Raw genomic sequence first — 23157 nt, forward strand, 5'->3', positions numbered from 1 at the left:
GGCAGTATTCATAGGTGGGATATAGTGGAGCTAGCTCAGCGCCAGTGGTCGAATCAGGTACCTAAGTACTGGATTTAGCGTATTTACATACTTATAATTTACTAGGTAGTAGCTGTTAACTCCAAGGTTATTCTCATAAGCATCTATTGTATGAGATGACGATACTTGAAAACCATCTATATTTTGTATATAGATTTATATGATATCCTAAGAAATTTAATATAGATGAGTAGTTGGAACTTGGTCAAGTAAGTCTTATCGACCGATTCCCAGGACCAAAATCTCTGAGACGGAAATTCAGTCTAACTCATCCTACAAGTCTCATTTTCGACTTATAAAAGGGATAAAAGTAGTTTGAGTTTCGCCAAACTGAAAACCCTCAGTATGAGAGGCGCATCAGCCCGACTTTTTCACACCTTACGACCCCTCCGGCATGAGAACCCCTTAGTAAGCCTCTTCCAAAGATCTACACATCCAGTCATGACCCGACGACTCACAACACTTTAGGGCCTACCGCGAACAGGATCTATTCCTCGCATGCAGCGGGGTCTCCCCGAGCGGCGAAAGATCAAAGACGTTGCGAAAGTGGTCGCCGTGTCGTCAGCGAAAGGAGGCGTGGGAAAAAGCACAGTGGCGGGTGAGTCTAACATACAGGCATCCTCACTCACTCAAGAATGCCATCTGAACTCTCTAGGCTAACTCTCATCTCTATAAAAGCAAACCTCTCACTTGCTTTCGCGCGAATGGGATATCGCGCCGGCATCCTGGACACAGACATATTCGGGCCATCCATACCCACGCTCTTCGATCTCTCCGGGGAACCACGATTATCATCCAGTACGTACATAACACCATCTACCTCTTCCCCATGAATATCTACATTACGCTCGCTAACAGAAAAGCAAGACAACCAACTACTTCCCCTTTCAAACTATGGCGTTAAGACTATGTCGATGGGGTATATGGTCGGCGAAGACGCCCCAGTGGTGTGGCGCGGACTCATGGTTATGAAAGCCCTCCAACAGCTACTGCACGAGGTAGAATGGGGTGGCCTGGACATTCTAGTGCTCGATCTGCCTCCGGGTACGGGTGATACACAGCTCAGCGTTACGCAGCAAATCATTTTAGATGGTAAGAATCTCCCCATCGTTATGAACAGGGCACGCGTCGAATCTAGGCTGATGCAGCCCTATTAGGCTCCGTCATCGTGACGACGCCTCATACGCTGGCCGTCAAAGACGCTGTTAAGGGGATCAACATGTTCAAAAAGGTGAATGTGCCCCTCCTCGGCCTCGTCCAGAACATGTCCTTGTTTAGCTGTCCCCACTGCCATCAGGACACGGCCGTGTTTGGATCCAACGAACGTGTAAAGGAGCTGTGCCAAAATCATTCGCTCGATTTACTTGGGGACATCCCCTTGCATCAAAACGTTGGAGATGATGGACAACGAGGCAAACCCACAGTTGTATCGGAGCCCGACAGCCATAGAGGAAAGGCGTTCATCGATATCGCTCGACAAGTGGGTGCGAAGATAGGTCTCGAGCCAAGATAGATGAGTCGCGGCTAGGAAAGATGGATGAAGGGGTTTGTCACAACGATATCATGTATTATTACGTAGGGTGCATTGTACGATCATACATCACTATCTACGCGAAACATCACTCAAAGGGGCAGCATATCAGATACGGATACAGACACCGGGTGCAGAACCGGCATCTGGGAGAAAGCTGGCGGTTGCGTAGGCTAGCTGGCTGGATAGTATACCCTGTATACAACAAGCGCTTAGCACATCAACACAGCGGACCGAGAGGGAGTAGGAATGACTTCGCTCTGATTAAACATAGCTAGCTTGCGCGGACGCTCAGCAAGCGATTGGCGGCAGCATGACATGGCGTCCCACTCATGATACACGTTAGCATACAGACTATATGACTAAGGGAGAGAGAGGAAACAAAGCCTATTAACCGACTCCCCAACGCCGACACCCCCCGGACACCATCATAGAGCCATCCCACATAATCCTGCGTGGCAATGAAGTTCGCGTAGCATTTTCTGCGACTGGAGTTAGTCCAAATCCTCATTGGCTTGGTAGATGTGGCGGGTTCTCGAAGGATCTTTGCGCATGGCTTGTCCTGAGCCCGTGAAACCAACTGCGTGCATAGAGATAGGTTAGCGAGTAGATACTAGACGGGGATGGTGACCAAGCCAGTCCAGGCCAACTTACCTCTGCCGTGCACACCTTCTGGAGTACGGAACATGCTTTCCTTCTTCGACTTGCTCGTCTTGGCGAATTTGGACTTGTTGTTGAACTCCTGCCATTTGTTCTTGCCCGCCTCGAGCTCCTTTTTCGCTTTTATCTTCTTGGCCTTTGGCTTCGCATCGCCCGTGTTGTTGAGGGCTTCCTCCCTATTCCTCTGGGCCAGCTCAGGGTTGATACTGGCAGCAGCAGATATCACGCCGGGGTTTGTAGAAGCGGAAGACGGCGGTGGCGGCTGCTGAACCGGGGTGGCAAATGAACTGGCGGTGCCGACGGGGGTTCCATCGGCTTTCCTCTTTTGTGCTACGGGGCGGATGTCTTTGGCGCGCAACTGCTCCGTGTTGTCATAGCTCTTGAATTTGACCACGTAGATGGGCGCAGTCGAGGAGCCGGTGATGGAGGTGATGCGGGCGGGGTAGAATGCTTTATCTCCGGAGACCCATTTCGCCATGACATTGTCGTTCACCTTGTAATTGACGGGGCCGGCGTCGACATCCTTCTCCTCGGGCGGCGGGGGTTTCTTGAAGGCGGGATGGTTCTCTCGCGACCACTTCTCCTGGACGGGCGGCTCTGACGGGGGTGGCGGCGACGCTTGCGGCCTTGATGGTGCCTTTGTTGGCTTCAGTTCAGCAAGTGTTTCGTTCAGCAGCGAAAGCGCATCATCTAACTCAGACTTGAGAGCAAGGAGTTCTGCGTTACTGGGGTCATCTCTCAGACCGGTTTCCACGACATCGAGCTAATCGGCGGCAGGTATTGTCAGCTTCTACCTCGGGCTTCACGTTGGACGAGAGTACACGTACCTGTTCTCGGAACTGCTTGATATCTTCCTCAATGCTTGTAATATCGGCCATGATGGAATCGCAGGTCTCTATACGTAGCAGGCACTCTACGGGGCGGCTATGACGGCAAGAAATATGTCAGAAATAAGAAGAGAGTATTCTGGTTTGGCGCTGTGTTGGATCGTGGGATGAAGAGAAACGTAAGGATGGATTGGGTTGGACTCATTGAACGACCAGGCCAGTATCATCAGCCGGACTTGTTCAGGCATTTGGCATGCAGTGTCATCTATCGATAAGGGACTTTATCCAGTTTCGGTGTCTCCACTTTTTCTGTATTTGGACGCCGACCCCGTGAACGCAAGAGGCAGCTGCTCCCAGCTGGCAGCGGCCATTTGCTCCTACTATGCTCTTTCAACCTCACTTCACCTATCGTTGTCACGGAAGAAAAGTATTTGAATGAAATTATAGCAGTCGATGCAAATGCCTAACTACTAACATTATTAGTTTACGAGACCTGCTTTGCCTTTATAGTGGTACTGATCAATGAATGCTATGCTGTCGGACATCTGGGCGGCTTCTGAATTGTTAAGGACTTAGTCAACCCTACTATCATTGATTCAGTCTATACGAAATAAAATATCAATCCAGCCAAGTTTTCACGTGCTTCATTCAGAATCATTCGTACACTTGATCGCCTAGCGCTTGACCTTACCGCACCTCAGTTGCCAGTCTCAGAACATTGGAGGCTGTCCGTATCTTTCGGCCTGAAGCTGGGTGCTGACGGCAACTGCAGATTAGCTATGATGACCTGCTTGGTACTCGGTATTGTGCGTGCCACACTACTTATCTGTCATGACACTGCCTGGCCAGTTATCAGGGTAGATAGTCACATAGACCCGAAGAAATGAGTACTGATTTACGGGAGAGCATATAACAGATGATCTGCTGTAGTTATTATGTAAGCTATTGTGGCGATAGAATAAGTGGCTATGCACCTGTGGCTTGACATCGTATTAGGTAAGTCATCTTTGAATAAACTGCATACCTATCTCGATACGTGTTATGCACTCAGATCAGCCTGCAATGTGACGGTCTGGTGAAGGTGCATGCAGCCACAATCACTAGAATGATACCTACAAGAGGAAAGATGTGTCGTTTATCCTTTCTTACCCCTCACTGCGCAGCAGACGGAGCCTACTTGTCGTCAAATCGATCTTCGACCGAGTCAGGCGCTATGCTTACTCGGCCTGGCATGGCATGGGTTAAGGGAGCCGGGCAGGATCAGGATTGAAATGATGGAATCAACCTTGACATCTTTCCAGTCACCTGTCCAAGGCAGCACGGGAACTGTCCTAGGTCAATGGCTTGTCAGCTTCGGCGCTAGGCTAATTGATGATCTTGGTAGGCTCTTGTTATCACCGCCCCCAAACCTACCAGACACCATCACTGGCAGTCTATGGCACACCAAGACGCCTCCCACCCAGATTACTGCCTCTTCTACGTCTATATTTGGTAGCATCATGATCTGACCGTAATCAACTCGCATGTCTTTGCCTACGATGTAGCTGCTTGGGGGTCCTGCATCGTGTATCGTGCCAAATTCCATGTGCTATGGCAGTAATGTGGCATTGGCGGTCTCTCATAGGGCTGGACAAATGCGATTAAAGACTGGGCCGTGCTGGCGGTTTTTCTATTTTCAGACGGACCCTTAAATCTATTTTTGCAATTGCGGGTATGTGCAAACACAGGTGCAGTTCTCTAAGGTATTAAATGTAGGAGTCTCTTCCCTTATGTTCCCATGTGAGTCCTTGTTGTATGATCGATCATGCGTCGTCTGTTTCTTCCCTCTATCATTGTGTCTTTTGGCCTTGGCTTTATGCATCAAATCCCTCAGTCCCTTTTGACGAGCTTTCCCCTCTCTTACTAGAGGCTTCAATGCCGTCTTGAAGTGTTTCAACAAAAGCAAAGCATTGAGTTGCCTACTCTTCCCTACCATTCCCTACTTCGATTCGATCGCGGCCGCGATGGCAGTTTCGCACGCTGATCTACAAGGGCTTCTCATCTAATAGAAATCATGTCCCGGGTCCCTATGCTACCGAGACCACCTGAGCAAACTAGACTGCCCACCGAAATCTGCTTGGAAACAATTGGCCATCAGCGCAACAGCCGAGTCTACGGATTTTGCCGGAGGGAATGGGTCGCCAGGAAGGCAACTGGAGCCAATGCATTCGAGCAATGCCCTTCTGCTGCCTTTTTTCCATCTGAGAGTTTTATGGAAACTTTGTGTACATCCACGCCTCCTGATTGGACGTCTCCCCTGCTCGATTTCGGACATCTCGGTGACTGCGCCCTTGCCGGCGACGCTTGCAACCGACCGCAGTCCCTACAGCCTCGATATTGCCCTTGGCGTGCCTATTCCTCGAATATTGGTATGAGGAGGATATCGACGCCACAAATTGCGAAGGGGACTCAAGGGCAATGCGATAGTCCATTCACCACAGAGTCGCAATAGGCGATGACAGACATAATGCGAAAGTTGAAGTGCGGCTCCTTCTCACGACTCCGAACTTCCCGAACCCTTCAGTCCAGTCCCTTCGGGCGTCATCAAAACGGGAACACTCGCCTCCAGATTTTGCTTCTGGGGAAATGTGACATCGTTTTTGCCTGTATGAGAGCCGAAGACCCTTACCTGGCATGATATTCGCTTTTGGATTCAGAATATATACTTGTTATATGCTTCGTTTCAGAACTGGTGAATCATGAACTTCAAGTGTTACGGTTCAAATGAATATTCGCCGGACGGTGGCAGTTTTCAAGCTTCGGCGTCGAATATGAAGTCCCAGCCAATGCATCAGTCGCTTAGTCCAAACGGCCTAGCCACGTACGATTGGCTACTGGCTCCTTCTTCGCCGCCCCCTTTTCAGGGTTATGTTACACCTCCAGCTTCGCAAGAACATAGCTGCTCGTAAGGATAAACTCCCTTATACTCTCTCTATTTCGTCTGCGTGACTGCTGACAATTTTCTAGGTTTCGTCTTGCGGTGCTAGATGAGTGTTACCAAAGCCGGTTTTGGGGCCGAGCTCTAGAATTCTACCTTCTGGAGGATGAGCAGCACGGTCCCCTATATAGGTGTCTGATGGCGTCTTGTCCAGAGAGAGATTTCAAGGACCCCAAGGCCATGCTCCGACACCTGAAGCATTGTAAACTCTTTCCAAATGGCAAGTTCTGGTGTCCCACATGCCAACAGGTCGACTCGTTCAAGGTCGTCTCCAAGAAACAGTGTTCGTGGGATAAAGTCAACTTTGCCCGCAAACTCTTTCAGAAGTCCATGAAAGCGTTGCAAAAAATCTCTGGAAATCGTGGGCAGCCGCACTGCTTCTGCTCTTGTCACCTATCGCGGAGTGATGCGCCCAGCAAGGGCCTGCTATCACCTTCCGAGCTTCCTATACCATTCATAGAATCTGAAGATACGTTCGATCCATTCCAGCAGGTCACATCTGCCGCGTTTGAGCTTCCGAATACCACGATCTCTGAACTCGGCGAGATGACTCGGAAATCGCAGTATCTGAGCAATCAAGGGGTAGCCAGACACCCGTCATACAATGGACCAATTACCCCGGAAACGCCCTGTCACCAGATATCCCCCTCTGAGCTGTCGTCTGCATCGTTGGGTCAATCGGGCTATGCTAGTAATATCTCCCCTGCACCCACTAGCCATACACACGAGTCTCCGGTATTGAGCCGCTTCCCCGCAGAGGGCATAGCCATCGCCACGCAGCCGCTCCCAGTAGCTCCAGAAGGGAACCAAATTAGTCGTCGCAGTGAGGTGCCGCTTCTGACAGTAGACACCCGCCAGTCTGCTCTGCCGAGCATACCACTAACCCCAGATTGGGGTTTCAATATGCTGCTTAATGAAGGAGAAACTCTGGGTCCCTTAACGGACATGGATGGGCTAGGTATTGCCGATACTAACCCAATCATCATCTCACAATCAAATGAGGTTCTCCCATTCAATACTCTCCATTTTCCTAACGAATCTCTCATTCCGCAAGAGAACTCAGGGCCTCGCCGTTCTTCATCCACATCTGCACCTTCTCAATCCAATAGCGACGTCTCTCCCTCCTCCATGTCTTCCGGACCTGACCTCCTCCAATGTCCCCATGCTGGCTGCGACTTCAGACCCACCGGTAGGCCTGAGAACCAGCGGCCATACATGCGGAAGCATCTGAAGACCCATCAAAGTAACGCGATCCCCTGCGAATACTGCGATAAGTCCTTCACGCGACAAGACAACCTCACCAATCACATTCGCAAGGCTCACCCGGAATTCCTTGTCAAACGGCGCCGAATCAGCTTGGATAGTCTTAGGTCAGCGGGCCAGCCGAAGCGGAAGGAGTCTCGTAGAGAAGCACAAAGGGCGTTATGATGTGCGGCTCCCTCAAAGGTTTACCAGTTTTTCCTCATGGGTTATGTGACATTCTTATGAAGGGAAGTGGCTTGTATCACCAGTTGTTAAATTCTCAAATGCTGTAGAGTTAGTTCTGCCCGCATTCATGCGAGAATGAATTCATTTAGTGTATGATGATCACTATGAAGACAACATGCTCGCAAAATATTTACGCCACTAAGGTATTCAGACTATAGAAGGGCTTCGGTTTTTAGTTGGCTATGAACGAAGACCAACCTTGGACGCGACAGCTGCGCAAGCAGCCGAACCGCAGGCCGGACATAGCGGCGAGATAGGTCTTCACTTTAATAGGGGCTACGGAAGGGCTGCGGCCAGGACTATAGGAGGGCAGTTAAAACGAAGTCTAACCTACCGGAAGCGATCGCGCGAAGCAGCCATAACCGTGGTCTACTAGACTTGGATGTGGATAGGGGTATCCTAAAAACGAAGACTTCCTTGCTCCTGGGTTAAAGGATAATTTATGTAGTATGCGATGTGGCACCAGATAAACGAAAGAACGTGACTGAATTGACTCATCAAGTTTATTTTGCTGCTGCCCGGTGAGGTCCTGCTTGGTGAAGTTACACCTCGACCCTTTGCACGGCCCACTAAGATATTATGAAGATAACTGGCTGTATTTGATGTTTACAAGGCTTAACTTGTCCAAAGTCACTGCCACCCGTAAAACAACCTAACTCGCAGGATTGCGAGTCATAAGTAGCAGCTTTCCTTGAACGTATATGCGTATACGAACAATGATGTGGCGTCGAATCGATGCTACGGTGTAACCAAGGTGCATATGCCACCACACCTCAACGAGAACTCGTTGCATCATAAAAGTACTCCAGAACATGCATAGTTTACCCCAAGCGACTTCTCGGGTAAGCGGGGGGCAGGGACCACAAGGTCTGCCAGACACCTAACCAGATCCCTTCGCCGGCTGATTGTCCAAGCCTGCAGGTCCTTCTATCCCCCTCTCATACATGGAGATAAATCACAGCAAATATGGCGAGCAAGTCAGTTCTACCTTCAGACCTAACACAAATTTGCATGGTCTTGTTGATTTTACCTTCTGGCCTAGATCATGAACTGAACCAGTTTATTCGAAGATGACGCAAGAATTTGAAATTTGGCCTGTACTATTTTCATCTCTCGTTCTCCTCGAACGAGGCTCTGACTGAATACCCAAGCCATACCCCTCCTTCATCCATGTAAATCCACTTGTGTCCTGCAGGCTGTGGCTATCCGGACACTAATGACATTTCGAAGAGAAGGGCTAAAGAGCTCGAGGGTGGGCTGATGACATACTGCCCTTCCGATATACGTAGATCCTCGCTAATTCTCACCCATTTGAATTATTACGGACTCTTCCCACGTTCAACTTCAGACGTGTTGATTAGTGCCCAAGTTGTACGAGAAGGGAAGAAGAGAACGTTCACTGCCACCCCAAATTTGATTCATTTCCATCCATGAAGAGCTTTTCAATTGATTGATTGATAGTGTTTAACGTCGCAAGGGCGATGATGGACGTGCATGAAGGGCCTTCCGCCCCCACGAAGGACTTACTTCTTTTAGTCGGCATCAGAAACATTGTGTCGAGGCGAAACCATCGATATATATTCCGGCGTCTGCTCTTCAGTTATCAGTATTCCGATTCTGCTCGGAGCCATCTCGTTAGATGATTTCCTCATCATCGATTAGAGCTTTACCTTCCTTGTTATTTCGCTCACGCTGTCCTCTTCCCGCCTGGCCCTGAAGCCACTATGTATATAGAACAGTAGTGGACAGCATAACACGTCCCAGTGCCCTTGCGGAGGCCCGGACTAACTGCAACGCAGAATAGTCCCTACGACGTTTAACACCATCAATCAATCTCCTCTTCACGCCTTGGTCTGTTCTCCGACTATCGCTAGGACTTAAGGCGGTTATGATGCTCCAAGCCAAATTAGGGTATGTACAAATTCATTACTTCTTTGCCTCCTCAGACTCTTTTCCAGATCTACACAAACCGTAGAATCATGCGTATCAATTGAAGGTACAAGCCAACATACCTATGGCCCTGATGAAGGCATGGCCCTTCAGCATACAATCCCTTTTAGTCAAGCAAGGTACCGCTGTGAGAACGCAACCAGACTCCACAGTCAAGCAATACTTTCCTGTTTCATTTTTCCACTTTATAAGGCTTGTATGAGTAGCGGCTGCTGATTGGACACTTTGTGACAAGTTTGACAGCGAAGAGCGAGAACCAATTTCCCTGCCACTAGAGTCAGTGCCCTTCCTGGCTGACCGATGCTCCTTGCCGTATCTGCGAATAAGAAATGGGGAAGGGCTACTAGGATGCAGGACTTAGACTTCATACCCAATTCAAGTGATTGGACAGGGGACAGAAGCTGTCTGAGAAAGAACAATAGACCATACATTCGACACGACGATGCGGCTGTGAATGCGTGCCAACTTCTTCCAATGTCCCTTCGCTCCCTTCCTTATACTGTAAGACTTGTACGTACCTTCGTCTTGTCCCTCCCCCTTCCTCGCTTTGTCAACGGAAGCTGCCCGACGATGGACAGCGGATCGGCGGTCGTTGGGAGCGTACGCCGGCGTGTCTGTAAATGCGTACCGCTCTCTTTCATATCCCTTCGCTCCCTTCTTTATACTGGAAGACTTGCATGTACCTTCACCTTGCCACTTTGCTCCCTTCCTCGTTCTGTCGAGAGAAGCTGCCCAATAATGAACAGCAGTTCTGCCATCGCCGGAAGTCCACGACACGGCATGGCTGTGAATGTGTGCCAGTCGTTGGCACTTCCCTTCGAACCCTTCCTCATGCCACCACAAACGTCCCCGCGTTCGTCTCTATTCTCGATTACTTCAAAGAAGTCAGTGCTGCTGTCTATAGACAAAATACAAATGCATACTATGCCTCACACTCACCTGGTGTAAACGGTCAATGTGAACTCTGCTTCGTGTGCTCTTTCGCCCTAGATAATGTATCCGAACGCTAACCAGATGGCGGGCAATCCTCCCGCAATCAATCCTCACCTCGAACCTGTGGGTTATATTGCAACGAACGGATCTCCATTAGGGTTTGTCGAAGTTGTACCGGACGTAGGGTCTCAACGGCCCCAAATCCCTAACCTCGGCACTGCTTGCCTTCGTGATAGGGCTACCTGTCATGGTGTAGACCCAAGCTGCTTGTATGTTGAGCAGGTGTTCCTGACTACAATTTGGTGCTCACTAGATTTCAAGGTTCCGATCTGGGGTTGTGGACGACTGTGCTAGAGCTCGATGGTATGCAAGATGGCTTGAGCTCGTTATACTCGGCAAAATTAACTATTTGGGTTGCCCTTTCACGGATTGTGGGAAACAACTTGCCCATTTTGATGCGATGCTGGAACATGTAAAGAACTGCGAGAAGTTCGCTACCGGAGTGTTCTGTTGCTCGAAATACCGCCAAGGCGAATCTTTCAATGTTCGGACTGGCAAAGAGTGTTCGTGGGATGACGAACTTTATATGATGCGAAAGCTGCCACAAAAGCCCTGGACTTCGCCACAAGGGTCAGAAAACGACCAGTCAGCCTCTCGATACAGTTCTACGTACTGGAATCCGTACCAGAAGGAATTGACACAAGACAGCAGTCAAGCATCTACTGTCCATCCACCCAACCATTTGACATTTTCGGTTCACAACAGCCAGCGATATGAAATAGATTCAAGTGAGCACCATTCGGCTTTCGAGTTACCAGGCGTGTCAAGCTGGACAACCAGTCCGCAATCTGATGTTTCCCGCTCACCTGCTACTCATGCGGAAATGTCTTTTAGCCCATGTTCCTTCGATACTCCGAGTACATACGACGACAACCGCCACATGGCGATAACCCAGGACGGATCTCAGGCCTATGACCGCGATTTGAATCGAAGCATTCTCTCCAAAGGGGGCCATGACTTCAACCGTATGATCACGACAGAAAGCCAACAAACAACCATTTCACCGGCACAACTGCTTGTCGTGCAACCTTTCTCAGAATTCGCCACCTCGTCGCCCGCACTGGGTACACAAACGTCCAATTTGGAGTCCTCTTCTACAATGGTCTCGCCCGAACGGGAGTTGCAGTGCGATAAGTGCGGATGGAAGCCGACGGGAAATAAGAATCAATACCTGCGGAAGCACAAGAAAACGCATGAGGAACGCACCGTAATACCATGTCCTGAGGGTAACTGTTACTCTGAATTCACCCGACCAGACAATCTGAAGGCGCACCTCAAGCGAATTCATAAGATTGACAACCCGAGTCCTACAAAACGGCATAGCAGTGGCCCACGTGGCCTTTAGTCTGCGCCGCAATCGATAGAGGCTGATCTGTGCGAAGGGCGATGAGAGCAGACGTGCGTATTCCTTTGCTTTTATTTATAATATATCCGATTTTGCAGTATTTGCTGCAATTGTCATGGTTTGGATGAATCTCTTCATCCCGACAGCCTCTTTATCTAACATACCTTTCTAGATATAGATGCTTATAATCAATGACGTTCATCTCAACGATGCTTTGTTATTTACCTGGTTAGAAAGCGGAACGAGTCTCGTAGAGAATTGTAGAGGATGTCTCAATGTGCGGCCTTCTAGTTGACACTCATCTATCGTACCACTAGCTAGTTGGTATCAGGTGGTCGACTACCATTTTGTCCTAGCGGTATTTTCTATTGTCGCGTGGGGTATAATGAGGCAGTCAGTTATTAGTTCTTAATAGGACTAACCGCGTCGTTTTCATCTGACATATACTGTCCCGGTTTGCCAGTCATCTCTCATGGGCTGTATGACATTGTGCACAATTAGGGGTGGGATATGTCACTAGGTCTCGAATTCCCCTAAACACAGTCTTTTGAAACCAATGAGACAACGGGTTTCTCTTTGATGTATGATGAAGACCATGAAGGCTGTATGCTCGCAGCGTATTTGATGACTGTCATGCAGTATGGTCGATGTTACTAATTATATGATGTGACTGGGGTCTTACCTTGCAGGAGACTGGCGGCTTGTATGACGTACCGCTTCGGCTCGCTAGGCAGCTGACAGTGCTGGTCACGTGTCTATACCCAGGGCGTCTTCCTCAACGACGTCAGCTGGGCAACTATCAACTTGTTAAGCTAGATAGATATCTTGAGCTATTGACTGTTTGTCTGTATTGAGGAACATGGTAGGCGGATAGACCGCGACCAAGTTGACTAATGGTATTCGATATAACAGTGTTCTCGTGAAGTGGTACTCTCATTATCCAGGTGCACTCCCCGCTAAACATCAAGCAGACGGCTGAATATACTCAAACTTCCCAGATTCTATGTCCCCAGTGGAATACTTGCAGTCTCTTGTAACGTGATCTACGCCATGAGACGCCAGTTCATCGCCATCTTTTACAAATATGGAAGGGTGTATGAGCGACAACGTGGCGTCGGGTCGATGTTACGGTGGAACCAATGTGCATACGCCACCACCCCTCAATGGGACATCGCTGTATTCTAAGGGCACTGCTGTCTTGGAGACATCTCGAGCGAGCAGAGCCTCCGGGCAGTGGTCAGGACACCTGCCAGACACCCTCTGGGTTTCACAGCCGACGAGTTGCCCAACCCTCCGCCCTTCTCCCCCCATCCCCCTTCTCCACCCCCTTGCCCCTACACCGAAAAGCATCACAGTAACAACTGCGATTGATTCGGTTCACAACTTCATGCCCAAACAAAATGTTATCGCTTCGCTTATTATGATTTAATTGCTTGCCAATAGCTACGGCCATGGATGTCTGTTTCGAAAACGATATGCTGCTGCGCAGTATACTATCAGCTTTACATGTCTTCTTCATCTCACCATTCTCGTTGAATCAGGCTCTGGAAGACGATCGTAGCATACCCCTCCTTTATCCTTGTAGGTCCATATGTCGTCCTACACGAGGCAGTCATCCGGGGGCCTATGTCGGCCAAAGAGGAAGGCCATGAAGGTTGCTTTTGTACCTCATTGGTACTCTGGCCGATATACTAGTTAGACTTTTCACTAGTTCTCTCGCCTGTATCGGATTTTCGAGGGTCTGGTTGCGTTTAAATTTAGAGATGCATTGCTCAGCGCTAGAGAGGCTATGAGGAGGGAAGGAAATGGCGCTCGGCGCTACCCCTATTCTGGCAATTCTATTCTTTGCGAGGCAGATTCATCTCTTCATGGGGGCGATATTACTACTAAGCCTTCAGGCTTTCTTCTGCTCAGTTTCTATATCAGTTGTGGGAATCTCAAAGATTTGAATATTTCGCTTTTCATAAAGTTCTCGAAAAACGTTTACAATCAGCTTGATACTCGTTCCCTTAACCGTCACCCTAAGATTTCATAGCGCCTTTCTTTCGATCGGGTTGCCCTTTTTATCCATACCTAAGCGTGTTCCCCCGCACCAACACTAAGGCGATAGCACAATTATGTTGCTACGGGTGAATCCAGGGGATGTACACAGAAACCTACCTGCTTCGTTGCGCCGGGTCCCTGCAAATCGGCGGCATAGCGACGAAGTAAATCTGACGACCATGGATCCAGGTTATTGATTAAGTCGCCTGCTAGTCTATAATGCCCTGGCCAGGGAATCACCACCTCTGCATGAGGTCCCTTCGGGTTGAGCTGGTTTGACGGCCAGGGAAAGGCAACCTGCTCTCCCCACCTCGAACAACGCAGTTTGGTTGCCTTTTTCCACTTCATCCTTCGCATCTCATAACGCCCGCTGATTGGATATTTTGTGACTAGTTGAACAGTGACCTGGGAGAGAAACTTCCCTGATCTCTACCAGGACTGCGTGCCCTTCCTCGCGCATCCGAAGTACCCGAGTGTTCTTGCGAATCAGAAACGATATATCCATCGACATCTGAAAATGCAGAAAACGCCATGGATGTCCAACTTGAGCCAGGGAGTATGTGACGATAGCTGGGGAGAGTTCTCGGCATATCGTGCAGTGGTTGAGAATACACGCTGACGCAGCTATGTGTGCGAGCTCGCCTGCGTCAGTTCCCCTTCTCTCCCTTCTTGGGTGCGTAGGAAGCGTGCCCGCCTCTACCATATCCCTTCGTTCTTTTCTCGTTTCCGTCAAAATCAGGGCAACCCTGCTGTCAAGAGAATGAGTTAAATCACATGCCATATATGCCATCAAGTGCAAACTATCTGTGGGATATCTACGGGCTCCTTTCTTTCTAGATAATAAATCCGTACGATCACAAAATGGCGTGCACTCCGACCTTGTTCCCTTCTAGCCAAAAGCTTGTGAATACCAACAGAATGAACGGAAACCAATATCAGATTGCCGGCAAGGAACTTGTTCCCTACATATCCGAGCTGGAACTGGTCTCGCCGCAGCTTCAACGGCTCCAGGAAGCTATCTTTCGTCCCCCCTACCGACAGGGTATGGAAACAAGCTATGCGCCAGACCCAAGCTGCCTGTATGTTGAACGTGCCTCCTTGCTCTAATTGTTACTAATGAACTTTGAAGGTTCCGTTCGGATGTATTGGACGATTGTAGTAAGGTTCGATTTTACGCGAGAATGCTTGAAATCTATTGGCTACAAGACGAACACGGAGACCAAAGCGGCCAAATACGTTGCCCCCTAGCAGATTGCTGGCAATATTTCGAGAGCTCTAAAGCTATGCTGTTGCATCTAAAACACTGTAAGAGATTCGCCGATGGGAAGTTCTGGTGCCCGACATGCCACCGGTACGAATCTTTCAGAGTCCGGACAGGCAGACGGTGTTCGTGGGATAAAGACCATCTTGGGCGAAAGCTAAAGAATTTCTTCCAAGGTCTAGGGAACGGGCAGCCGGCAACCCAGCCAACATCAAACTGTGCGTTTTGTACAAACTGCTCGGTTCGACTCCAAGGTGCATCGATTCCAAATAGTAGTCTAGCGCCAGATGGTCAACTTTATCATCGGGATCAGTCCCGTCAGCCCGGATTTACATTGGATGAACTGCCAACAGACATACGGGGCACCTACGCCCCTGAGATATTGGCTTCTCCTTTAGAGTTATCCGGCGCGTCAAGTTCTGAAAACAGTCCATCACGATACTGGTCAGGATCCGAGCATGGGCATTTACACTTTGTACCAACTCCATCAGAAATTTCTAGTATATCAGAGGTGCGCGCAGAAATGTCTGCGATTTCAGAGACACCTCCAGCCCAAGAGTTGCCTACTCTGTTTGAAATACCTGCAGGACCTACTATCAGTGGAATCCCAATGTCCACTACTGTTTCCACGCCGCTTTGCACTTACGAACAAACGCCTACTATCGTTCGTCGCTACCATACTGTGAACATACCGCCCCAAAAAGCCAACCATCGTGTGACAGCTATCGACGGCGAAACTGGTGCACATAGCGGCCCTTTGAACCCGCGTTCCACTGGTACTTGGAGCAATGTCGGGACTAGACTCTGGAACCAACCTCTAGTTTCTATTGACAATGTGCCAGAAGTGGCAGACACTGTCGCCTCCTCGTCTACCTTACCATCTACATTTGCGCAGCACACGGATTCTCATGTTATGCCCAACTTGAGGATTAAGATAGCCCCGAACAGTGCCAATATAGTCGAGCCCATCACTGATTATGAGACCTTCCTTCAAAACCATGACCTCAACACTTCATTATCGACGAGGGCCAGCCTACCAGCAAAACTGGCGGACCTACTACCAGATGAACTATCTCTTGTTTCGGCTTCACCATGTGAAGACGAACCGTCCGCGATACAGCCACCAATCCTCACTTCGTCGTCCGTACTAGCTTCACAAACACCGACTTCGCAGCCCGCATCCAAAGCTGCCTCCCCCAAACAACAAGGGAAATGCATGAAATGTAAATACGAGGAATGTAAATACGAAACTGACCAGCCTAAATATATGAAGAAACACATGAAGACGCATGGACCTAGACCCCGGATACACTGTCCCATGGAAAACTGCACAAGTACGTTCTCTCGGATAGACAATCGAATACCCCATCTCAAAGCATGCCGCCACAAACGGCCTTGTAGTACCTCTGATATCGATGATGCTATGCGGCAGCTGAAGAAGTCAAATTCGCGCACGAAGGGATGAGAAAGGGTATAATCGTGCAGGCGGTGCTTGTCTGTTCGTTTCGGTATCAGCCCTCTATTTGTTTATGTTATTTTGAACACTTGTCTGCATTTCATAAGCGAATCTTTGGGACATATTTTTACTTCCTTGATGCTCTGATGTTATTGGGCCTATTGAGTTCTCCTACGCTAATTAATTGTGAATGAAAAATGATGTTGGGAACATTTATGATATCTTTATATCCGGGGTTTCCAAAGTCATACTCATTTCCATAGCAGATTCTCGTTCATGTCAGAGGATACAGCTGCTCTCGTATGTACTCTTGACGGAGTAAATAGAATATTATGTCTTTTCCTTTCTAATACTGTTGTCTCAGTATGAACTTTCAATTGAACTTTTCATGAGAACCCTAGAATTTGATATAGTAGTCGACATCTGTAAAAGCTTTCCTAGTGTCTATGATATTTCTCCAGAGAGGTTAGCATCTCGATCGCAGATCACTTTTCATTTCCCACACCGGATCTCTGTATCGCTTAGAGCAGCGCGTGTGAGTGTTGAATTCTGCAACTGAGCCGCTAGAAGCACTTGGTTCTATGCTACGGCAAAATGTATCACATATCGGCCATCCCCTGTCTCTGTCTATTTGTCTGCGCCAGAATCAATTCGGGGAGTATAGTAGGGCACTAACTGTTGCGCTAATTAAGGCTTCAAGGGCTCTATATGCCTCAGGCTACATATAAATCCAGGCTGCTTGTATTCAAGTCCCTAGGTCCCTTGAATCGGACAAGACTAACAAGTACCTGCTGACACTCCGGCTCAGTAACTCCCAATCTTCCTGGGGCCCTCCCAATCCCTCCTCATCTCTCAATAACAACGAAGGGCACTCTGACCACTTCTCTCGTCAACATCGGAACACTCAAATCCTCCAGGGACAGAAGGGTAATAGGTATCCAGTCCCTGTCAGGCAACGATACCTGAAACTCACGATTGTATCACTCAGCTCTCTCTTCCCTTCTCGAGAATGCCTTGGGACAGGAGCAACGAGGAACAAGGCTTAAAAGTTATCGAACGTTATTGTTCAGGATAAAGGGAACGATATATAAAGCTGCCACTGAACAACCTCATTGACATGACAAGGTCTTCGAAGCAGCAACGATCACAAGTCTACAGCAACTCAATCTCCCACACATGGTCTTCTTCGCGAAAACTCGCTCTTACCTGATATCACATCTTTAGAAACGAAGATCACAAATCCAGGGGTGGTTTCACTCACACGCTCACCTAGTCATCCAACCGGTACATCGTACACTCAAAAGCATTGACAAAATGGCTCACTCGAGGTAAGTCGAGCGAAAACGCAGTAGTCAACAAACCCATCTCCTCCCAATCCACCTCACCCAATACAGCCGTCTATCTATACGTTGGACCGACGAAGTAGAGTACCCTAACAGAGATCCCAGCAAGAGCAGCACCAAGAGACATTCCTCAAGCACTCAAGCCGAGACTCGGCGTACATCTCATCCTCGAAACCTTCCCACTCGACCAAACCGACTCCGTTGGATCAGTACCTCAGCTCCAGGGAGACACACGAGAGCGTGGCCATGGGGTATGCCAGCGAGCGTCAGAGTGGGCAGCAGATGGTCCAGTACTTTGATAACGCCTGGAGCCATGCCTCTTCTTCCTCCCCCAACTCGTCCGGGGGTCGTTAAGTAGGCCAGCAAACAAGCCAACAAGCAAGAAAAACAATAAGTGAGCGAGCGAGAGCGATATAATGTTGATCTAAACATCAAAATCTCGAGATACTTTCTCGCTCTGAGTTCGCGACAACGCGCACGTGCCATGCATCGGTCGGGACGAGCCAGGGGCAAAACATCCGACCAGCTTACTTACTTCGCTCGCCTTACGTACACCACATACATTATTATGTAAACACATCATATACTCAGAAACAAAACAGACAGACAGACAGGTAGAGCAGGGGACAAGGAATGACGTAAACCCGGGGGTTTCAGGGCACACTGCGACACTAATTAAGCGAGAAATGCGAGAAAAGGCAGGGAAGTGAAAACGGGAATGGGAATGAGCATCAGACAGACGAAGTTTTTTTAGCGCTTGGAGTAATTCGTTTCTTTACAGACAATACCTAGATAATTAATACATCACATTACATTACATATGATATGTCCAGCAGCAGCGTAACAGCATCGCAATACCCAGAACGATTTGGAGTCAAGTTATTAACTATGTGTATGCGGAAGGGCGGGGTGAACCTCTGCCGTGGTTACGCGGTGGTTGCCGTTCGCCGTGGACTGTATGCCTTTCTTTTTCTCTTTTTTTTCGTTCTGATCTTCTCCATCGGTTCATTCTTCGGTGGTATTAATGCCTGCTTAAATCGTAGATCGCAACGTTTGATCTCGGCGTCTTTTGTCTGCAACCCCACTCTACAGATGGTATTTAGGTTGCAACGCGAGAGGAAATCCGCTATTGATCTACCTACCTACATACCTACCTACTATTTTCTTGCGATCATCACAGGATGGAATAGGTAGGGCTGGGACAGGCTGCAGATACTGAGATAGGTAATTGTTGGCCCTGGCTTTGGAGAGAGGTCCTAGCTGGGCTGTTGGTTGACGGGTAGTAGCATGTGACGTGACGTGACGTTGTCGGAAGCGGAGCGGGTACGGCGCTTGGGTTTATCGATTGATTGATTTGACCGACCGATTGTGATCTCGGAAAAATCGGCCAGGTCACGCCCCTCGGCCTCCTCGCTAGACGCTGGATGTAGAATGCCCGTCTGACGGGAGCACCCGGAGTGATCTGATCTGTTCACTGAATAACCAGGGCCCATTCGCTAGTCTCGATCACGTTCGGCGCATTGGCGTTCAGGCACGGGTGGCCAGAGGGGGTAACATCGCGAACATCATACCTTGTACTTCGCTTTACCATGTAAAGTGGCCACTGAGACGGGGAAGAACAAGAACAACAACTACGTTTGAAGAGCAAGGGGACTACAGCTCATACTTAGCTGATGGCGAGAGATCGAACGAGGTTCGATCGTTGTTCCCTGGTCCCTGGCGACGAAGACATAGATCGTACGGTTTTAAGGTCGGTAATGTTGCGACGGAGGGCTCGTGGGCTAGAGAAAATCGGCGGGGGTTCAGTAGAAAAACAGCCTTGGCGCCCGATGCGATCAAGTGAATCGAATCGCATCGTGCTAAGTATTGCATGCATCGCTGCAGCGCAGCGGCGGGTGCAGTGCGGATGCGAGGATGCGAAGCCGCTCTCGCCTGAGCTCTGCTCTTGTTCGGCCAGGGGGTACCTGGGTAGCATAAACCAACAGGTTTCCCGAATGGGCATTTCTCTATTGGTCACGTCTCGCCAACGCCGATTCTTCACGAACGATGCTTCTTAGTCGTATGTCTGTCGAGACCAGTGGCGGCTACTGGTTGGCCCGGGACGCTTTTTCACTTGCTGGTAGTGGAAATCCATGCGTTTGCCTACCTACCTACCAGCTGTTACGTATGACGAAGATATGATGAGAATAAGAGTTGAGCGACATGGACCGACGATAGACCGCAACAATGTCTTTGCCTCGTACGGCTACCGGCGTGAACTTCGCATCACATTGCCACCTGTGTGCTGCTTCGATGCATTGTCCTTTCGGGGTAAAGGCGCCTATCTGGGTAGGTGGTGCCATCTGTCGGATTCATCCCGATCCTCTACCTACGACTGAATTACTTGTGTAGGTAACTGAGCTGGAGGACAATTGCCGCATGCAGGAGATGGGATGGGATGGGACATTGGCCCTATTGACCACGATGCCGAACTCGCGATGTACTACGAACAGAGACACTAGCAACGCTTACAAATAATTGGGGCTGGCTGTGCTGTCTTTGTAAGATGGGCACAACGATGAGGGTAATATAATCGTATACCGCTCGGCGTCTCCCTCCTACCTAGTTGTCCATCTCACCCTATGAAATCATCTGCCGAGAACTTGGCTGATGGAAGACTATTAAGTAGTGTATGGCTGTAGTTTGTGTTGCGAGAGATTGTCCGGGTGTTTGCCGAGGGTTGAGTGAGGTAGGTAAGGGTTAGTTAGCTCGGCCCAGGGAGGTTTTCCAAATACCTACCGACTCTAATGGTGCAACTCTCCGACACTCCTTGGCGTAACTCGTTGCAGCATTGGGTCTGCCTGTTGCTTCGACGCGTCACTCAAACCAGGTCACTGGAATTACCAGATCCCACCGTTTTTGTTCCGGTAGATCATTATGTCACTAATCGAAATAGGGAATTGCACTCGCACATTCGTATGAGAGCAACATACCCAAGCATGTGACCCATACTTTGGAACGGGAGGTTTGACCTGCGACAAGATCTCACCCGGCTAACTCGAACGATGTCATGTTGCTGCGTGGCAATGGGGGTTCTGATTGTGAGGCTGGCACGACACTCAACCTCGATGTTTTCAATCGACATCATCACCATAGGTATTTGTCGTAGTCGTCTTCGGCATCGGCAAGAGGATGGTGTTTGGTGGCGGGCGGAGTGCAGTAGCTTGCTCGTGCTAGCATCATCGGTACAAGAGTTTGGTGGAGATGCACTAGGGACTTTCGATCCGACAGGTTCGTACACTAGGTACAGGAAGGAGGTTGCGTGCGTGTAGAGGTTGGTTGAGTCCAAGGTGTGGGAAGGGTATTTGGAATATTGTCGTATTTGTATGAGGGAGTCTGTACGACGGTATGAGGGCACCTTTGGGCCCAGGGGCATTCGGGCTATTCCTTTGTCGGAGAACCCCATCATATGCTACCATTCATGTTTCTCTGATTGGTTACCGACCCGGCATATCAGAGTCTGCGCTACTGGTATTTCAATATGATATGCAACCAGTCTGCCATACAGTAGCGCAGATGCCACTCGATTTGCACAGGTCACGTCGTCTCTGAGTTGTCGCGATTTGGATAATGAAACATAATTGCCCAGCCTTTGTTGGACCATGTATCACGTACCGATATTCGGATTCACAAATTCTGGTTGGCAATCGTTGCTCGTGGTGCGATAAGCCATGCCTTGCTGGGTCTCATCATCTCATTTCCCGCTCTCAGTCAACTCATATGTAGCTAGTATCGAATTGTTTCTGGTTAGCCTTGATTATGCTCACAAGTAAACCAAGTAAGTTAGTAGGGATTATGCTCACGAGAGCATGAGGATTTTCAAGTTCACTTGTCTGAGCACCGCCAACCCTTGTTTGGCGGTGAAGCCGCCCCCGCCCAGCAGTCAGATCGGGCATGTACTAGACTAGCTTCTGCGCGTATGTATGTAATCAGTATGGTGTAGGACAGTTGCTGTTAAGTAGCATATCCAATTGTCAGTTGGCAACTGTTCCTGTTTGTGATCTGGTGTGTGGTTAGTTTATCGTAGGTAGTACAGCATGATAGGTATGTCTGCCATGCTTTGAGGTTTGCATGAGTGAAACACACGGAAGTCGGAATCCACTGGAAGAATGAACTGCTCGTTGCAGACTCAGTTGTTGTGCCAATGAAACAACGGCTTCTTCTCGATCTTCGCCTTGATCTTCGCCCGTACCCAGTCATCTGTTTCAACACCTAGTCTGTATGGGCAGCGGGGGCTGAGTAGTTGTTTCGCCTACAGCTGACGATTTGCTCTACACGACGATGCAGACGATACAGACGAGATAGACACGTCGTACGATGTCTGCCAGCTGCCGGTGCATCAGTCACCGTGGGTTTGTCTGTCTGTGTGTGGTTTGGCGGCGGCTGTGAGTCGAGACAAATTGCCGACACCCCAGCATTTGGAAATGTCCACAGTGGGCCTTGCCGTCCAATGCCGACTCTGATGCCTCTGATGTCAGACAATACCTCACCGCAGGCTCTCGCAGACTCTCGCTACATGGGGGTTGAATATCATGTATGTAGTGGACTTGGCACGGTTTTCGTTGGGCTCCGGTCCACGGCAGACCACGGATCATCATGTCCTAAGCCCTGCTAACACTCGTCTGGCTACTGTAGGGACTATCTAAGATCCTATGATGTGATATTGGCGGCTGGCCATAAGCTGGATGCATTTCTGCACACCGGATCAGAGCTTGATGATTATGCTGCTGCACGCAGAACAAATGCTCTCTGTAGATTGGTGGACGGAGTGATGGAGGATTGGAGGAGCGCGGAGCGTAGTAGACGCCCTCTTTCTATTCTCGATAGGTTTCAATGAGCATCACTCTGCGTGGCCTCCAACAGGGCGAGCAAGAAGAGGATCGACATGCACTGCAAACGCCCCCATCGGCCTCTTGTTTTTTTTTCACCTGAATTGGCGCAAGTTCGGTCAATTCAAGGGTCCATTTCAAGCCTACCTACTTACCTATATTGCCTACTGCCGGTACATGTCTGGCGCGCCCACCGGTGGTGTGCATGTGAGTACCTCTGCTGTCTCCGCCCGCCATCACGGGGGGGGGGGGGGGGGGGGCCGGGGGGGGGGGGGCGGGGGGGGGGCGGGGCGGGGGGGGGGGGGGGGGGGGGGGGGGCGGGGGGGGGCGGGGGGGGGCGCGGGGGGGGGGTGGGGGGCGGTGGGGGGGGGGGGTC

At 49.6% G+C, this 23157-nt stretch overlaps 7 protein-coding genes across 7 annotated transcripts; 5 read left to right on the forward strand and 2 right to left on the reverse strand.

Annotated features, from left to right (window-relative positions):
• Window positions 1-124: 124 nt before the first annotated feature.
• F5B22DRAFT_199359 (P-loop containing nucleoside triphosphate hydrolase protein) lies at window positions 125-1868 on the forward strand. Its single transcript, XM_047969580.1, has 6 exons — window positions 125-248; window positions 320-447; window positions 508-637; window positions 718-837; window positions 907-1131; window positions 1197-1868. Exons 2-6 carry the CDS (start codon window positions 385-387, stop codon window positions 1550-1552), a joined length of 894 nt encoding a protein of 297 aa, XP_047830343.1. The 5' UTR covers window positions 125-248; window positions 320-384; the 3' UTR covers window positions 1553-1868.
• F5B22DRAFT_199368 (uncharacterized protein) lies at window positions 1809-3335 on the reverse strand. Its single transcript, XM_047969581.1, has 3 exons — window positions 3058-3335; window positions 2225-2993; window positions 1809-2150 (listed from the first exon to the last, which is right to left on the reverse strand). Exons 1-3 carry the CDS (start codon window positions 3106-3108, stop codon window positions 2065-2067), a joined length of 906 nt encoding a protein of 301 aa, XP_047830344.1. The 5' UTR covers window positions 3109-3335; the 3' UTR covers window positions 1809-2064.
• Window positions 3336-5672: 2337 nt separating this feature from the next.
• Window positions 5673-7655, forward strand: F5B22DRAFT_199407 (uncharacterized protein). Its single transcript, XM_047969582.1, has 2 exons — window positions 5673-6001; window positions 6064-7655. Exons 1-2 carry the CDS (start codon window positions 5796-5798, stop codon window positions 7460-7462), a joined length of 1605 nt encoding a protein of 534 aa, XP_047830345.1. The 5' UTR covers window positions 5673-5795; the 3' UTR covers window positions 7463-7655.
• A 1932-nt stretch (window positions 7656-9587) lies between these two features.
• On the forward strand, window positions 9588-10570 carry F5B22DRAFT_199535 (uncharacterized protein). Its single transcript, XM_047969583.1, has one exon. It carries the CDS (start codon window positions 9773-9775, stop codon window positions 10418-10420), a length of 648 nt encoding a protein of 215 aa, XP_047830346.1. The 5' UTR covers window positions 9588-9772; the 3' UTR covers window positions 10421-10570.
• On the forward strand, window positions 10487-11810 carry F5B22DRAFT_646922 (uncharacterized protein; the record flags this gene model as incomplete). The annotated part of the gene is made up of 2 exons (XM_047978794.1): window positions 10487-10674; window positions 10727-11810. 2 exons carry the CDS (start codon window positions 10487-10489, stop codon window positions 11808-11810), a joined length of 1272 nt encoding a protein of 423 aa, XP_047830347.1.
• Window positions 11811-14462: 2652 nt separating this feature from the next.
• Window positions 14463-16700, forward strand: F5B22DRAFT_199567 (uncharacterized protein). The gene is made up of 2 exons (XM_047969584.1): window positions 14463-14932; window positions 14983-16700. Exons 1-2 carry the CDS (start codon window positions 14715-14717, stop codon window positions 16577-16579), a joined length of 1815 nt encoding a protein of 604 aa, XP_047830348.1. The 5' UTR covers window positions 14463-14714; the 3' UTR covers window positions 16580-16700.
• Window positions 16701-17753: 1053 nt separating this feature from the next.
• On the reverse strand, window positions 17754-18700 carry F5B22DRAFT_608126 (uncharacterized protein). The gene is made up of 2 exons (XM_047975051.1): window positions 18019-18700; window positions 17754-17898 (listed from the first exon to the last, which is right to left on the reverse strand). The coding sequence occupies exon 1, from the start codon at window positions 18397-18399 to the stop codon at window positions 18076-18078; it is 324 nt and encodes a 107-aa protein (XP_047830349.1). The 5' UTR covers window positions 18400-18700; the 3' UTR covers window positions 17754-17898; window positions 18019-18075.
• Window positions 18701-23157: the final 4457 nt, after the last annotated feature.

Source organism: Xylaria bambusicola (genome assembly GCF_022495145.1).
Source record: "Xylaria bambusicola strain CBS 139988 unplaced genomic scaffold F5B22scaffold_23, whole genome shotgun sequence".
Classification (NCBI taxonomy): Eukaryota; Fungi; Ascomycota; class Sordariomycetes; order Xylariales; family Xylariaceae; genus Xylaria; species Xylaria bambusicola.

Bases quoted from the DNA above. Each gene is read 5' to 3' on its own strand.
- F5B22DRAFT_199535 (XM_047969583.1), top strand. From the start codon at position 9,773: ATGCTCCTTGCCGTATCTGCGAATAAGAAATGGGGAAGGGCTACTAGG.
- F5B22DRAFT_199368 (XM_047969581.1), bottom strand. From the start codon at position 3,108: ATGGCCGATATTACAAGCATTGAGGAAGATATCAAGCAGTTCCGAGAA. The intron at 2,994-3,057 runs GTACGTGTACTC...GCCGCCGATTAG, and splicing joins TCAAGCAGTTCCGAGAACAG to CTCGATGTCGTGGAAACCGG. The intron at 2,151-2,224 runs GTAAGTTGGCCT...CTATGCACGCAG, and splicing joins AGAAGGTGTGCACGGCAGAG to TTGGTTTCACGGGCTCAGGA.
- F5B22DRAFT_199359 (XM_047969580.1), top strand. From the start codon at position 385: ATGAGAGGCGCATCAGCCCGACTTTTTCACACCTTACGACCCCTCCGG. The intron at 448-507 runs GTAAGCCTCTTC...ACAACACTTTAG, and splicing joins TCCGGCATGAGAACCCCTTA to GGCCTACCGCGAACAGGATC. The intron at 1,132-1,196 runs GTAAGAATCTCC...CAGCCCTATTAG, and splicing joins GCAGCAAATCATTTTAGATG to GCTCCGTCATCGTGACGACG.
- F5B22DRAFT_608126 (XM_047975051.1), bottom strand. From the start codon at position 18,399: ATGGCACGTGCGCGTTGTCGCGAACTCAGAGCGAGAAAGTATCTCGAG.
- F5B22DRAFT_199407 (XM_047969582.1), top strand. From the start codon at position 5,796: ATGAACTTCAAGTGTTACGGTTCAAATGAATATTCGCCGGACGGTGGC. The intron at 6,002-6,063 runs GTAAGGATAAAC...ACAATTTTCTAG, and splicing joins TCGCAAGAACATAGCTGCTC to GTTTCGTCTTGCGGTGCTAG.
- F5B22DRAFT_199567 (XM_047969584.1), top strand. From the start codon at position 14,715: ATGGCGTGCACTCCGACCTTGTTCCCTTCTAGCCAAAAGCTTGTGAAT. The intron at 14,933-14,982 runs GTATGTTGAACG...TGAACTTTGAAG, and splicing joins GCGCCAGACCCAAGCTGCCT to GTTCCGTTCGGATGTATTGG.